Source organism: Hyperoodon ampullatus (genome assembly GCF_949752795.1).
Source record: "Hyperoodon ampullatus genome assembly, chromosome: 14".
NCBI lineage: Eukaryota > Metazoa > Chordata > Mammalia > Artiodactyla > Ziphiidae > Hyperoodon > Hyperoodon ampullatus.
Genome location: NC_136927.1, coordinates 70,933,501 through 70,950,678, shown reverse-complemented (window position 1 = coordinate 70,950,678; position 17,178 = coordinate 70,933,501). Strand labels below are relative to the sequence as shown.

Sequence of the window (17,178 nt, the reverse complement as noted above, 5' to 3'; positions counted from 1 at the left end):
ATTTCAGTCAACTTCTATAATTCAACAGCTGAGGGTCTGCCAGGCTAACCCTTGATGTGCACACACAGCTCTATCAGTTCTTATGAGAGTGTTAGGTATCTGTCCTTCCCAGAGTAAAGGCCAGCAACGTTGGTTGCTTGAATGTTTTTGTTTGGTTGGTTTCAAACAGTACTAAGGTGTACTACCTCATTCACTCACTGAAAGCAGAAAGGACAGTGCTTGCTTTATTGAGTAACTCCAGGACTGTTAATGAACAAATTGTATTTCTTAACTGGAAGCTCCCTTAAAGACCATCTAATCTCTTACCACTCAAAGCACAGGCCCATGGACCGGCAGCATCACCGTCACCTGGGAGCTTGTTACAAATGCAGACTCTCGGATCACATTCTAGACTCACTGAATTAGAATATGCATTTTAAACTATCTCCAGCGTGTATATGAAAAGTTGAGAAGGAGTGGTCTAATTCAACTTCATAATTTTAAAGTTAAGATCCAGAAGGTGAAAGTAGTTGTGCAAGACAATTTAGTGGCAAAACCAGGATGAAAACTCAAGTCTTATAACTCCAAAACTGTGTTGTTTCCACTCTATTAATGTTCTGTTGTCTTTGTAGCTTATTATATCCACACACTGCTTAAGTATCCAGGGCATAGTTTGAAATGAAGAAAGCAGGCTACTCTCCATCCAGGATAATGGCAAATGCGTTTTAGACAGCTGTTTCACATTTCAATTTCCTCTCCCTTTCCCAGACAAGTTTAGCATTTCATTTTCTCTTTCATGTCAGGCTGAAGACTGTAAAACCTGACAAAATTGAGTTTTTCTAGTTTAGCTTAAGTATTACTCTGCAACTATTTTGCATACCTTTGTCTTATTATGATTTTGACAAACGAGAGAGAGGAAATGTTTTCAATGTGAGGCATTATTTACTTTTTTTTCCCTTCCATCACATACCTTCCTGTGAGGATGTGGGTCTCAGAGTGCAGTGATACATACACAACACAAAATGCTGGGCTGGTTGTTTTTAGTGTGAGCACAACTCTGGAGCAAGGGAGAAATTCCAAATCATGCCCTGCCCGAGCTGGAGTCATGGCTGTAACCTTCAGTCTGACAGAAACACACCCTTCCCCACACAATCTGTCATCCACCCTGTACAAACCTCTCTCAAAAGCCACCCTAGAATCCCTCTGTTTCCTACTTGCAAGAATATCAGAACCATACAATTTACTTTTCTTTATTATTTCTGCTTCAAGTAACTTACTAAGCAGGACATGTTCCTCTACGTTCTTTGGAATATCCTATCTATACTCACATGAACAGCCATATACAGACTTTTCTACTAATAGTATTAAATAACTTCACAATGATAATAATCTTTCCACATTTTCTTCTTAGTATACTTCATTCTCATCTGATAAGTCGTATAATCCCCAGGAAACTATTCCTTACCAGCCAAAATTTGTACCATACTTTATCATCTGTTTACAAAATTCTTTAGGCACATGTATCACTGCCTATTTATGGGGTATTTTTCTACTCATCGAAGTTCAGATAGTCCGTTACTTCAAACAGAAGTGCAAGTGGATGGTGACTGTGCAATAATTAAACACTGGACTTAGACGTTACAAAAAAGAGTTTGTGTTTCTGGTGAGCTGAGACGTTTTAAAAGTTCAGCATTATACCCCTTCTCCTTTGTGGTTCAGCAGTGTATTTCCAAGATCCCATACGTACCCCGCAGCTTTGTTGTGTCATTTCCTAGTTTGATCACTGAGCAGTTAAGACCAAAAAGCATCCTCTTGTTGCTACAGGTCTGTTGCTTCTGGCTTGCCGAGTGATCTTCATTTTTGTTTGAATTAAGTTTATAAAACCTATGCTGTGAACCCTGGTATCAGCACTTTTCCTGTCTTGTTTTCCCACTGATTTTCATGAAATTGTGACAAAATGAAAAAAAAAAAAAAAGACTTTCAAAGCCTTTTTTTTTTTAACAATGAAATCCTTTCTTCAAGCACAATCATACCTAGAAGTCTGTTTTTTTTTAAACATCTTTATTGGAGTATAATTGCTTTACAATGGTGTGTTAGTTTCTGCTTTATAACAAAGTGAATCAGTTATACATACACACATGTTCCCATATCTTCCCTCCTGCATCTCCCTCCCTGTCCCACCCCTCTAGGCGGTCACAAACCACCTAGCTGATCTCCCTGTGCTGCGTGGCTGCTTCCCACTAGCTATCCACTTTACATTTGGTAGTGTATATATGTCCATGCCACTGTCTCACTTCGTCACAGCCTACCCCTCCCCCTCCCCATATCCTCAAGTCCATGCTCTAGTAGGTCTGTGTCTTTATTCCCGTCTTACCCCTAGGTTCTTCACGACCTTTTTTTTTCCCTTAGATTCCATATATATGTGTTAGCATACAGTATTTGTTTTTGTCTTTCTGACTTACTTCACTCTGTATGACAGAAGATGTGGCACATACATACAGTGGAATATTACTCAGCCATAAAAAGAAACGAAATTGAGTTATTTGTGGTGAGGTGGATTGACCTAGAGTCTGTCATATAGAAGTCTATTTTATAAAACAGAAAAGAAACCATTTACCTCTGGCTGCAGCAGAGGTGAGGGAAAACTCAAGTGTTTGCTGAGCATTGCGCGCATGCGTGCACACACACACACGCACACACACAACCCCTCATGAGGGTCCAATTCACTCCTGACCCACAGAAGAGACTCTGAACAGAGGTCTCCCTTCCTAACTCTGGCTCAGCTCTTAGGTCACTAAGTCCACAGACTAATAATTCACTTATTCCTTCCCCTGGATACCACATGCATGAAACTTTCCACGTTATGATTTACCTAAAATAAAAATAATGATCCCAACAACTGGTCACTTAAACAAGTACAGACAGATGGCTTCTAACTAAAAGGGCATGAGTCAGAAAAGCAAGGCCATAACATGAATGGCACCCTCTAAAATCAAGCAGTGCACAGCATGTATGGTCACACATGGCCGCCCTGTGGACCCCTGGATTAGAGGAGCCTCAGGAAAGATGGGGTCCAGTTTATGGGGCCCTAGTAGACCACAGGGTTTCACTGAGAGACACTTTTTTTCATTATTGCTACAGTCACCCAGAGTCCAGGAACCAGCCCAGAGAAACTCAAAGGCCAGTGTTTTGTTACATGAGGGATCCTTGGGCTGGAAGTACTTCTGCATCTTGGCTGTGGTGGTCACAGGAATCTACACCTGTGATTAAATTACATACAGCTGTGAACACACATGCACAGGTGCACGTAAAACTGGTGAAATCCAAGTAAGTTCAGTGGAGTGTGTTCATGTCAATTTGCTGATTATGATGCTGTGGAATAGTTATGTAAGGTGGTAACTTGGGGAAAACTGACTGAAGGGTATATGGGGCCTCTCTAAGTTATTTCTTATGACTGCATGTGAATCTACAATTATATCAAAATAAAACTTTAAGAAAAAGCTGGTGCTCTGGTAAAGGGCTGAAAGGTAACTTCTGACCCTGGCCACATCCATCAGAGTCTTCAGATGTGTTTCACGGTTTTCCCAATCAGTTACTCACTCGCCAATCCAAGCATGTGATACAAGTGTTCTGCCCGTTTCTAGAAATTGTGAAGTGGTTTATGTGTGTGTGTTTTCTTAATCATTTTTGGCAGAGGTTTGTCTAATTTATCGGTGTTTTCGAAGTAAAGAACCAGCTTTTGTTTTTCTTCAGCTTCTCTGTTGTGTCCTTAACTTCTATTATGTCCCATTATCATCTGTTCTTATATTTATCTACTTACTTTCTACTTTCAGTGACTATATTTTTCATCTCTAGAAGTTAAATTTGTATTTTGCAAAGTCACCCATCCTTTTTCCATGATGTGTTGCCTTATTGCTGTGGTTCACAGTCCTTCCATATTCTCTTTAATCAATCGAAGTGTATTTATTTTATTGTCTCTTAGTTTTATTATTTTCAATCCTTGGCAGGCATATCTCTCTGGGTATCATGTCTGCTGACTCTCCCTTGTGGGGATAAGCTTGCTCACGTGGCTTGTCATTCTTTATATTTTATTTTTCTGCTATGAATTCATCTTTAGTGGAGGCGGTTTTGTTCTGTGGGAATTAACATGTCTTGGATTATGAAAATAGCTCTATAGAGTGGTTCTCATTTGCTTGTCAGGACAGGAAGATTTTCTGTGGTATTACACGGATTTTTTATGTTGATTTCTAGGTTTGCATTTGCTGTCACACGCAGAGCACAAATGTGGACCCCAGACCAAAATGTGGTCCCCAGACCAAAATGTGGTAGGGGTCCAGAGTTTCCTTTGTTTATTGCCTCTAACTGTTTGAAAACTATAAACCCTTCTTTTTATTCTACTAATTGATACCTTTAACTTAAGTGTGCACATACACACGTGTGCACACACACACAGATATGCACACCCATGCTTGAAATTAGATCCTTTACTTAAGAGCAAGATTAAAATAGTATATATTGACTGTCTATTATAAAAGGTGAAGAAGTTGATTTTTTTTTCTAGTGATTCATCAGTCACCCATTTCCTCATTTTTGTTACTAACATTTCAGAATTTAATCAAGTATTTTTATATTAGATGTTTTTACATAGTTTCTCATTAACAATTCTTTTTTTATAGTTAATTGTGTTTCAACACATTTATTTTGATTTTAATACTCATATCTATGTTTAACTGATTTTGGTGTATAACAAATCAGTTCTTTTATAATACAATTTCCTCCGATCTTGTGGGAGTTTTTTTTTTTGGTTTCTTTTTTTTTTGTGGTACGCGGGCCTCACACTGTTGTGGCCTCTCCCACTGCGGAGCAAAGGCTCCAGACGCGCAGGCCCAGCGGCCATGGCTCACGGGTCTAGCCGCCCCGCGGCATGTGGGATCTTCCCGGACCGGGGCACGAACCCGTGTCCCCTGCATCGGCAGGCGGACTCTCAACCACTGTGCCACCAGGGAAGCCCCTTGTGGGAGTTTTTTATTTTTTTAACTAAAATTTTTTTCCTTATTTCCCCAACTCCCCAAGCCTCTAGAAAACAATCAGAGCCAGTATAATTTCTGAATCTTTGTGCATCAGGGAATATCTTTCTGCAGCCTCACAAATGAAAAACCACTTATATCAGGGTATGATTTTGGAGTCACAGCATACTTCCCTCAAAAATTTTGTTGCAATGATTTTTGGCATTTAAATTTGGGCAACAGAAAATATGGTTAGCATTGTTTCTTTTTCTTTATAGATAGCCTTTTTTTCCAGCCTAGATGTTTATCTGAGTATTTCTACATCAATAATATTTAATAACATTATCAGGAGATTTGTTCTAATTTTAAATTGTGCATGGAGAGCTCTTTACATTTTGTTCATTTTTGGGTTTTATTCTGCCAAAAAGCTGTTTTTACATTGTGTCCTTTATTATTGCATCTGTTTTGTTTATTCTATTCTCTTCTTTAGTAACAGCAATTATCTGTCTTTTATATGTCTGTTTTTTCTCTGAAAATGTCTTTTTGGTGCCTTCACACGTGAACACACATGAGCAGATGATAGATTCCAAGGAAGAAGAAGTCTCATTGTTCTCATTCCCTTATATGTTCACTACAAGCTTCTCAAATTAATTCTCCACAAGTTTCTGCCTGTTGCTTATTCTCATTACAGATTCCAGTGTCCATTCAAATTCTGCTATTCCAGTTTGGTTTCCTTACCATCTTTCCTTGCCTCACTCAGCAAATTTTCCTCTAGTTGCTTCTTCACTTGATCCATATTTTGGAAAAGCTGTCCTCTTATTGTTTAATCTTTCACTTCCTTTATTCTTCCATGTTTTCTTGAATTTCATGCCATCTAAAATGCATTTCTGTTTTCCACTGTGTAGGTTATAGAAAAAAATCAAATGGGCTTAAACAATAAGTTAATGTGTTATCTTAGAGAACAGGAAGTCAGGAGTTAGAGGAGGTTCCATTGATTGGTTGAATGAGATGCCCAAGAATGTCATTAAAGCCCCCTATCCTTTCAAGCTCTCCACTTTGCCATCTCATGTTGGCATTGCCCTTAGCCTGGATCCTTTCTTGGATGCGAGATTGCTTTAGCAGTTCCAAGCATCAAACCCACACATGGTAATGTCCAGTAGGAGACAGAAGCCACTGGAATATCCTTCTTAGAAGTAAGGAAGTCTTTCCTAGAAGAACATAGAACTCCCCTAGTACACCTTCCCTCCTAGCTCATTGAAAATTTTTGAAAATTGGCAAAGACGATAGGAACATCTGATTGGCTTTAAAAAAATCAGGATTTTCCCCTACATCTTGGAATAGGGTCATCCTCCTCTGAGTCACATGGGGAATGTGTGGGCACCCAGACTCATTTGGGGGTTCTGCCAAAAAGGAAGAAGGTGAGGGATGGTTGTTGGGTAAACAGTCAACACTGACTACTTTTCTTTTGAAAATTTTATTTTTTTCAGCATCCAGAGTGTCATTTTTCTTATTTTTCACATTGCAGATTTTTCTGAGACTCCATGTTGTTTTGTTTCTGTTTTCTTAACTTCGAAGAAGGAGAGGTCTCTAGGCGCTGGTGTTTGCCAATAAACAGAGAAGGCAGATTCTTACTGTCGCTTTCACTGTTCAACTGATTGGAATCCTTTTCTTGTGACTTAAGCAGGAGAAGTAACGGAGGTTCACAGTCCCCATCCCTATGTGATGTATCTTCCACCATCCTTCCATGTCATGTGAGAGCTGTGGAAGAGGGAATTCACACTCTCTTCACAAAGAGAAAGATTGATTTCTTTATCAGGAGGAGCAAAGGAATCCAGAAGCACTTTCCTATGACTGTTCCCATCTCAAAGTTTTTCTAATACTGAATCTGAGTTCTGGGGTACAAAGGTGTTTATCCACCCTCTTTTGTCTTAGCCAATGAAAGGGACTGAGGAAGAGAAAGGGCTTGGAGATGCCCGATCCCCATATTTGCTTGCTAGAGCCTTTTGATTCTCTGAGCCCAGGAAAGAAAATGGGAAAAGATGAAGCATTTCTTTTTGTGTCCTTTGAGCCAGTGTTACCTTAAGTAAAGAAGTATAACCGTGTCAATTGTATAATGTCCATTTCAGTTCCGTAGAATGTGGCACAGTGGGATGGCATTCTACTTAACTATTAGTTTTACAAGTTCAACCCTATGGAGTTGGTCAGATTTAAGACAGGGAGAGAAGGTAATTCCATCTGTCATTACATTGAGTAAGGGCACATTCCTGAGGGGATATGAGATGGGGGTATGTGAATCTACTCTTTCTCAAAGGTCACAAGTCTGTATACACCTAATCTTAGTTTAAGTCAAAACTAGCATATCACGCCCATGATTTTATATTTCACTATCATTTTTAATGAGATAAAGTAAAGCAATGGTTGAAAATTGATTTAAAGAAAATCTTTGAAGACATGACTATATAGATATGCACTATTCAATGCAGTAGCCACTGGTCACAGGTGGCTATTTACATTTAAATTAATTGAAATTAGGTTAAAGTAAAAATTCAGTTCCTCCGTCCCACTAGCCACATTTCAAGTGCTTGACAGTCATAGCTGACTACTGACTACCATACTGAATGTGCACATACAGAGGACTTCCATCATCATATGAAGTTCTGTGGGGCAGTGCTGTGCTAGAGCTGTCTTACACTGGATCAGTGTCTTTTAGAGTTCACTCTAGCTCTAAGTCAGCTCTCTTTAGAACTTGATTTGGCTCTGGATGTACACCCGCCCTGTCTAATACTATAGCCACTTACCATATGTGGTGTTAAGCACTGGAAATATGGCTGGTCTGAGTTGAAATGCTTTATAAGACACACATTGGATTTCAAAGCCTGAGTATGAATAAAGAATGTCAAATATATCATTAATTATTGTATACCAACTCTATGTTGAAATATCATTTCAATGTATTGGGTTAAACAAAATTTCTTATTGCAATTAATTTCACTTGTTGCTTTTTACCTTATTTAATGTTGCTATAAGAAAATTTTAATTGACATACGTGGTCCATGTTCTATTTCCACTGGACCTCTTTACCTTCTATGTAACTCCAGAATGCTCTCCCTTTCTTTGTCTCTTTCTCTAGATCTGTGCTTCCCAGTACAGTAACCATAAGCCACGTGTGTACATTTAAATTTAAGTGAATTAAAATTAAGCAAAGTGTAAAATGCAGTTTGCCCATCACATTAGCCGCATTTCACACACTCAGTAGTCCCATGTGTTCAGTGGCTACCATATTGCACAGCACAGATACAGACCATTTCCATCATTGTGGAGAGTTCTGTTGGACGGAGCTGGTACAGGTTGTACACAGTGATGGCAAAAACCACAGAAGTGGGGCGTGAATGCCAAAAGCTTGGGCGATGTTTCCACGGTGCCTAACTCTGCAGCACGTTATCCTCCCACCTCCTGGAGCCCATCCGTTCCACCTTTGTCAGACATGTTTACGCACATCTTATCTCCTCTTCTCTCCTGCAAGGGCTGTGGCAGCGTATCTCCCTCTGAACACACTTTCCTCCACCCTCCGGTCTGTACTTATATCTAACACTGCGCTTTGTACAATATAGGTACTCAGTAAATATTTGTTAACCGGCTGGAGTGACAGTTCCTAGCAAGTGATTGGAAATATGTGGCTGTTGCTAGTGGGAGATCTCTAATAGCTCAGTAGCAGGGGGATAAAAAAGAAAGAGAAGGTCAAAGCCAGGTTCCCAAGGAAGAAGGAAGAGCGACTGGCAGAGAGACAGAAAAGAGGAAATCAGAGGGATGGTGGTGACCTGGCATCTCATACACGTCACCATAATCCCTCTGCTCACGCCACCATCCCTTCACGGGCAGCAACAAGACACATTGCGGGGGAATTCACAGCCTTAGACAACAGCTATAGAAAAGGTGCAAAAGAAATCCAAAATATTATTATGTGATAAATAAACATGTAAGGCCTATAAGTGAGCAGTTGAAATGGCATGAAAATTAAGGATCTGGTGAGGAGAAAAATGAAAAATGTTCTCTCCCTGGGCCAGCTGGTTTGAGTTACATTTTATGAGCAGCATGTGGATTCCAGCACCCTTGTTGAATTAGCAGCAGAATCACACATTAGTTTTAAGGCTCCCTCTCGAAAAGGAACATCATAACGATTTTTAATTGGGGCTGATAAAAATGTAGCATTACTTGTAGGTTCCTGAGAGAAGTGAGTTGTGAAATTGGGTTTTCATTAAACCTAATGATGGAAAATTAAGTGTAGGGAGTCTGGTGAAATGGGGTGTGATAAAAGGCATCACTTCTGCATTATCAAAGGTTAATAGGGAATAGGTGAAGTAAGATACACTGGAAAAGGGAGTCCAACTAGTTGAATTAACAAACCTTGAAACTCCCTTGGTTCCGAGTCTTCGTAGCATCATTAGTACCAGCACTGGCATTATTACAAACGTTACAGCAATACAAGTTGCTCAATTTCAGACACGTTTGTTTTCCATTCCAGTGTTGGTTTTGCTGACACCAAGTTTACAGTCTGTCTAGCAATGTGTTTAGAGGAAAATATCCATATTGGTAGCTGTTTGGTTTTGGAAACACTTGGCATCTCACAAAAATTGTCAGATGCTATTTCCTAAGAAGCCTATCTCTGCCAGGCAGCTGGTCTCCCAGGAAGCTCAGGTCCCAGGCCCATGGGTCTCTGAAGATATCTGTCACCATATATGATAGTGGCTTAAGTGGGACACACTCACAGAGCTTCAGGCATTGACTCCGGTTCATCCTGTCCTGGGAATCGTGAAGTGCAGCATCTAGAGAAGCAAACTCAAGTGCTCCTTTTTTCTCCATCCCCATGAGGGATGTTCACTGGAAGGAAGCCTCAGATCCATGGCAGCTGGGACGCGTACGAGAAGTAGCGTGAGGGGCTTCCCTCATGGCGCAGTGGTTGAGAGTCCACCTGCCGATGCAGGGGACATGGGTTCGTGCCGCGGTCTGGGAGGATCCCACATGCCGCGGAGCGGCTGGGCCCATGAGCCATGGCCGCTGAGCCTGCGCGTCCGGAGCCTGTGCTCCGCAGCAGGAGAGCCCACGACAGTGAGAGGCCTGCGTACCGCAAAAAAAAAAACAAAACAAGAAGTAGCGTGAGTCTTTAATGAGAAGGAGTCTTCTGAAAATCCTTCAGTAGTTTCCCACTGGCTTGAAGATTCTTAGACATTCACACCTTTCTAGGCTGACCTCACAGCATCTCTCACAGCTTTACCCCCGTCATATTTCCACCGTCTACCTCCACTCCATCTTATCTTCCTTGCTCTTACCTAGATGTGCTTGGCTTTTCCAGCTTCTTTGCTCATGAGTCCAGTGGTTCTTCTTGTCTGTCTACCCTACTAGACCATCCAGCCTTGAGGGCGAAACCTGTATTCTGTGCATTTCCAGTGTCTACCAGAGTCCCTGGAACAGAGTGGGATCTCAGTAAATCTAACTCCTGATCACAAGGGTATGATGGGGAAGGGAAGCTGTGCCCACATTCGCCAGCTCTGTGTTTAAGCAACGCCAGTGAAGATGTGTTACCTGTTACCTCAAATCCCAGGAGAAAAGTAAACAGTATTTTTCTCATGCTTGTCAGAAGACTTGTGCTTACATCTCACCTAGGCCCTTCTTCCTGGTGCATAAACCTATATATTCTAGATCCTTCTGTTGGCAATCCTTTCCTTACTAGGAAGAGTTTTGCTCATGCTGTCACATAGGAGGAAAGTTCACTTTTACATACAGAATCAATGTTTGATGGGTTATTGCGACAGAGAGAAACAAGCTGAAAGATACGTGGATTTTGAAAAGACAAGTTGCAGAAAATGAGGAATGTATGCTAGAACTCCCAGGGAATGAGGGTGGCACAGGCCCCGTGGGGTCTGCCTTGGTACCTTGCGGTGCCTGAAAACATCTGGGTGAGACACACCAAATCTGGCAGTTCTCATCTTATGCATGCCACAAACAGGAGGGTCTAGAGCATAGACTGTCCATGTCTTTGGGAGGAGGTTGGGGAGACCAAGCCTGAATGGTTCTGGATAAGACGAACTGGCCCTGAAAGATTGACAGTGTGTGGCTGGCAGGGAGTTCATAGGGTAAGAAAGTGGTTTTACTGGTCTAAGGAGAGCAGAGGAATTCAAATTCCAACCTAAGCAGGCATCAGTTTTGAGGGCGGCCCAACTAGCAGGGAGCAGTTAACACAATTCAGTGTGTCTAAAGATTATTATCAGGCGAGATTATAGATCTTATACCAAGGATAGATGTATGAAGGAGATGAGGCGTAGGACCCAGGCCTGGGAGAAGTAGCTATCAGGACTGAAGGAGGAGGCTCAGGCTTCCCTACCTGCAAGGTAGGTTCAACATCACTCCTGGATTAAGAGTGTTCAATTCTGGGGAAACTAGACAGTAGGCAGAAGGTGATCATTGTTGCAGAGCCCATAGCTGGTGAGCAGCTGAGAGGGTCAGGGTCCCTGCTGTCTACTGCGGATCCAAGACTGGCTCCAATTCCTCCCAGTGTATGACCCAAAGGAAACAAACTAGTAGAGAAACCAGGTTACATGGGGATGCAGGCAAATGGACCAGAAGCAGACCCATGGCTCTGATCTCCAGGGACCTGAGGCTCTCCTCACCTGCAGGCAGGCACCAGAGATGATTCCAGGAAGCCTGCTTCCTCAACAGGAGGGTGCTCCTAGTATCCATCCTGCCTGGCTTCTCACTGGTTCTGGGATTGGCCTGGATTGGCTGAGACTACCCTGGCAAGCCTGAAGGAAGGACAGAAACAGGCAGGAGATGACAGCCAACCTGGAACCTTGTCTTTACTCCATGAAGAGGCACCCTTGAAGTAGAAACGAACCAAGGGGTATTGTGTGTCACTGGTTTGTTTGTTGTTTTCATGTTTAAATCTACCGCCACAGCCATGGCAGGGAAACCGTGTTTCTTTATTCTTTCTGCGGTTCCCTGATCAGCTGAGTCCTGAGTTAGGTCCCTCTGCCCTCCTGAGGTCAACCTAGGGGGAGCCACAGAGGGCAGAGGACAAAACTCCTATAGGTGATGGTCTGTTCTCTCTCCTTCTCTTTGAAGCAGATGGCAGCCGTGGGGAGCTGTCCCAGCCCACCCTCACGATCCAGACTCACCCCTACCGCGCCTGCGACCCCGTGGAGATGAGCTATCCCCGGGACCAGTTCCAGCCCGCCATCCGGGTGGCTGACCTGCTCCAGCACATCACTCAGATGAAGAGAGGCCAGGGCTACGGGTTCAAGGAGGAATATGAGGTAAGAGACCAGCCTGCGGGACACTCCCTGATGGGCACAGAGGCTTCATGGGTACTAAAGGTACTCAAAGTAGGGTCCCCGGTTCAGCAGCATCAGCACCACCTGGGAGCCTGCTGGAAATGCACCATCTCAGGCCCACCCAGACCTACTGCATCAGTTTAGAGTCACACCTGCCTTCAATGAGAAGATATCAATAGAATGGCTCCAGCCCCCATCCCACGTGTTGTAGAAAAGCCAGCAGATCACCCCTGCCAGTGATTTTCAGCAGGCCTGCTTGCTCCTGGTCACCTCTGGCCTCATTGTCATGCTTCTGTTGTGTTTTCAACACCCCCAAGTCAATATCGCATCTGGCGACTGCTGTCCTCCCTCTCTCGGTACCTGCTCCGCACCCCTGCCTTGGACATCCCTTACCTTCCTCCCCAGCGAGTCTCTAATGCCAAGGATTTGTGAGTAGCAGTTGTTACTAAGGTTTAGGGAATCACAGAAGGATTGCAGTGGAGTACAGGAAGTACTGAATACAAGTCCTCCTGAGGTGAGGTTCTGGTCACCAGACAGGTCTCTATCCACTTCCTTCCCAAAAGTTCCTTTGAGTGTCCTAAAATTTTCCTTTTCTTTTTCTCCTCCTTTTTATAGCAGCCAGGAAAAGAACTCCACTCCCTCTACTTTATTATGCAGAACAATTATAGCTATCTTCATCTCACTCCTTTTGTTTCACTCCTTGCCCTTTAGGCCTCACCTTTTACAAACAAAAGGTAGAAGGAAAAACTCATTAAGATGTTTTCCTGCACTAAAGAGCACCTGACCCCCCAAGAGGAATTTTGCATCCCTCCTGAGCCGGTCTGGTCGGGATCCAGCTGCAGGCTGCTTTGGAACCAAGCATCTCTTTCTTCTCTTTTCCTTTCCTCTGTCTACCTCTCCTCCATCCTTCCCAAAATATCTTTTGAGCATTTACTGTGTGCCAGGCTCTGAGTTAGATGCACTAGGTTTTGTTGTTGTGGTGGTGGTGGGGGATGGTTTCTCACATGCATCACATGGCCCAGATATGCTAGGTTCAGTTTCACTGTGTGCAGTGAAAATGCATTGACTCAGATGCTACACATTTGGAATTCTTGATACTGCAGACTAAGTTTATCTCTCAGACTGTATTCTGAGAAAGAGCTTACAAAGCAATATTTCGGAAGTTGTGTGAGGTCATGAAATTGTGCTAAATTTGGCAGTAGGGGGTGTCCAGACATCCAGATTCCAATACAACAAACTGTGTGGCCTATCGTTTCGCTACCTGAGTTTTAAAGTTCTTTATTATTTGAATGAAGAGTTTGGATAGGTGATTACTAAGGGCCTGTCTGGTCCTAAAACTTTGAGAGTATAAAACATGGTAGCTAGGAGGACAAAAACGTTTATGAACAAACGTTTGTGAACAAAAACGTTTATGTCAATGGACATGAGTAATTACCAGCTCAGGAGAACCAGCAGTTAACTTCTTTTGTTTTGTTTTGGTTTTTTTGTTTTAACATCTTTATTGGAGTGTCATTTCTTTACAATGGTGTGCTAGTTTCTGCTGTATTACAAAGTGAATCAGCTATACGTATACATATATCCCCATATCCCCTCCCTCTTGCATCTCCCGCCCACCCACCCTATCCCACCCCTCTAGGTGGTCACAAAGCACAGAGCTGGTCTCCCTGTGCTATGCGGCTGCTTCCCACTAGCTACCTATTTTACATTTGGTAGTGTATATATGTCCATGCCACTATCTCACTTCGTCCCAGCTTACCTTTCCCCCTCCCCATGTCCTCAAGTCCATTCTCTACGTCTGTGTCTTTATTCCTGTCCCCGGCAGTTAATTTCAAATATGGTCTAAGTAAAATAGTATTTTTCGAGCTTCCCTGGCGGGACAGTGGTTGAGAGTCTGCCTGCCGATGCAGGGGGCATGGGTTCGTGCCCTGGTCCGGGAAGATCCCACATGCCACGGAGCGGCTGGGCCTGTGAGCCATGGCCACTGAGCCTGTGCGTCCGGAGCCTGTGCTCCACAACGGGAGAGGCCACAACAGTGAGACACCCGCGTACCGCAAAAAAAAAAAAAAAAAAAAAAATAGTATTTTTCATATACTCAGTCTATAAATTTTGGAAGGATACTGGGATAAGAATTGCAGGTGATGGTCTCATCACCTCACATCCCTGGGCCTTATTTCCTAGGAGGTTGGTTAAATGATCCTGATCTCAGGGGGCCGTGGAGTCCAGCGACTGGACCTCGGTCCTTGTCTTCTTTGAAAAAAGAATTCAGCAAAGAGACAGAGATTATGAAGCAGATAAAATGTTTATTAGAAGCAAAGTATGTGTGGAAGTACACATAGGCAGACTCAGAGTAAGTCGCGCCCAGTAGAGGTGGCTAAAATTGCTTATGTGAGGGCAGTTTTCCAGGTCCCTCTGGCCAGTCATCTTGCTCGTGCCCATATTTGGCCTGACTCAGGGCCCTGCCCGATGTGCACGCACATCTTTCAGCCAAGATGAATTCTAGCATGACGGTTTCTGGGAGGTTGGTGGGACATATTATGGGCTGGTGCCCCCTCTCACCTTTGACCCCTGAGTATCTTTTCTGCACACATGTGGTCTAGGATGTCTCCTTGACCATAGGAATGAGAAAAATGTGCTCGCCTTATCTTTTACTCAAGCAGGGCTCTGCTCCTGTCATTATCTTTATTTCGAAGTGTCTACAGGAGACTGTTTGCAGCTGCTCAGCCTGGGGCCCATCTCTCTCCTGCCTCAATCCCAACCCCTTAAAGTATGGGGGGGGACGTGTGTGCGCTCACACTCACTCGTGTAGACCTGTATGGTGAGTGAATGTCAGGAGAGGTTGTGTTGTTTGTAAAGTCGTATTCAATATCATGAAGGTTTAATAAGTCATTAGTCATAATATTTAATTTGTTTTAAAGTTTCAAATAGCATTAAGGGACATATGTGGCTTATCAGAAAGGGGGCCAAGTAGTCAAAGCCTGAGAAGCACTGTTCTAAGAACTTGCAATCTAAAATTTGAAAACAGAAATACAAATATATTTGACGACTTTGGTGCATTTCCTTCCAGAATGATATCTATTAAAGGTATCCATCCTTTTGTGGTGGGATTTGGATTGATTTTTTTTTCATTTATTTTTTTGTGCCTTTTTACATTTTCCAAATTTTCTAGCGTGGAAATGAACTGCTTTTATAATGAGAGAGAAAACAATAAATGTTGTTCCACCATTTGAACTTCAACCAGAAATATCATTAAGTAGACTAGACTTGCCCTCAGTTAGTTCAAGTTATATTAATCAGTTAGCTTGAATGCTTAGCTTCTAGTTAACAGCATTTCCTGATTAACTAGAGGTTAATTGGAAAACATTACTTCATAGGTGTCTTTCCACACTATCTTTCCAGTTCCTTAGACTATAGCTGGATATTGCTTTGATCATCAAGCCTCCTGTGATGTCTGGAATCTACATACTGAACAAAGAATCACAAATCTACTTGAAGACTGTTTCCTGTTGTAGATATATGATTCCTGGGTCTTCAATCCTACTATCGAACCCACACACCATGTGCTCTGTTTGTTGCCTGTCACTCCCCTACCCTGCTCATTTTTTTCATACAAATTAGTGGGTTTGACAAGTTGACATATAAGGGACCTCTCAGCTATAGCAAGCTGTGTCTTATAAAATTCACTTAAGTTTTACAATCACTTACAAATTTGCTCATTAAATATTTACTGAGTAGTTACTATTTCTAAGAACTGTTTGAGGTATTTGGGATACAACAGAGAACAAAAATGGACAAAGATCCATGCCCTTGTGAAGCTTGTGTTCTAGTGGAGGAAACCCAAAATAAACAATAGACTTAAAAATAAGGAAGTTATTTTACAATAACTTACTTAATGTAATATGTTAGTAAATAATATAGTATGTTAGACAGTGAAAAACACTGTTTGCTGTGTTACAAACTACCCCAAATCTTAGTGACGTAAAACAGCCAATTTATGGTGCTCACTGATTCTGTGGATCAGGCATTTGGACAGGGTACAACAGGGATAGTCTGTCTCTATTCCATGATGTCTAAAGCCTTGACTGGAAATGCTCTAAGACTTGGGACTGAAGATCTGAAAGTGTCTTCACTCAGATAGCTAACAACTGGGGTCTCAGCTGGGGTTGCCAGCTGGAACACCTACTCTCAGCCACTTCAGGTGGCCTGGGCTTCCTCACAGCATGGTTGCCTCAGGATCACTGAACTTCTTACGTGGTGGCACAGAGCTCTGCTGGTGAGCCCGCTAGCTAACAAGGTGGAAAGTGCGTCACCCCTTGTTACCTACAGTTGGACGCCACACAGCATCACTCCAACCACCTTATGTTGGTTATACGCAAACAATAACTGCCTACATCCTAGGGGAGGGGAATTAGACTCCATCTGTTGATGAAGGGAGGTGTAGCTGCAAGATTCTAAGAGAGAATACGGAACAGGAGTATTGGGAAATATAACCTGTGGATAATACAGTCTTCCACAAGTAAGTCCCATGGGAAATGAAAGAGAAGCGCAGGGAAGGGAGATGGTATGTTCCAGGGACATGAGGTGAAGGAGTTCCAGTATTAAACAGGATGAAAGTGCAGTCTTTAATCAGAATATGAGATTTGAGCAGAGACATGCTAGAAAGTATCTGGAGGAAAAGAGTCAAGATCAAGGGAGTAATATATCTGGCATGTACAAGGAGGTCAAGTGCGGTGTGAGTCCAGTGAACAAGAAAGAAAAGTAATAGAAGGTGCAATTGGAGAAATAAAGGGGGCCTGACCATATAGTGCCTTATAAGCCATCATAGGGACTTTGGCTTTTACTCTGAATGAAATGGAAAGCCACTGCAGAGT

The 17,178-nt window shown here is 42.6% G+C and overlaps 1 protein-coding gene across 10 annotated transcripts in view; it reads left to right on the top strand.

Moving 5' to 3' along the window:
* Positions 1-17,178, top strand: part of PTPRT (protein tyrosine phosphatase receptor type T) — a gene marked incomplete at both ends in the record, with an annotated part of 1,101,453 nt that overhangs the window by 985,988 nt on the left and 98,287 nt on the right. For 7 of the 10 annotated variants that reach the window (XM_079719321.1, XM_079719327.1, XM_079719323.1 and 4 more), the window contains one exon: positions 12,102-12,292. In XM_079719321.1, the coding sequence (XP_079575447.1) occupies positions 12,102-12,292 (191 nt within the window). The remainder of the gene's footprint in view (positions 1-12,101; positions 12,293-17,178) is intronic. The other 3 variants (XM_079719325.1, XM_079719326.1, XM_079719319.1) reach the window with 1 other exon arrangement.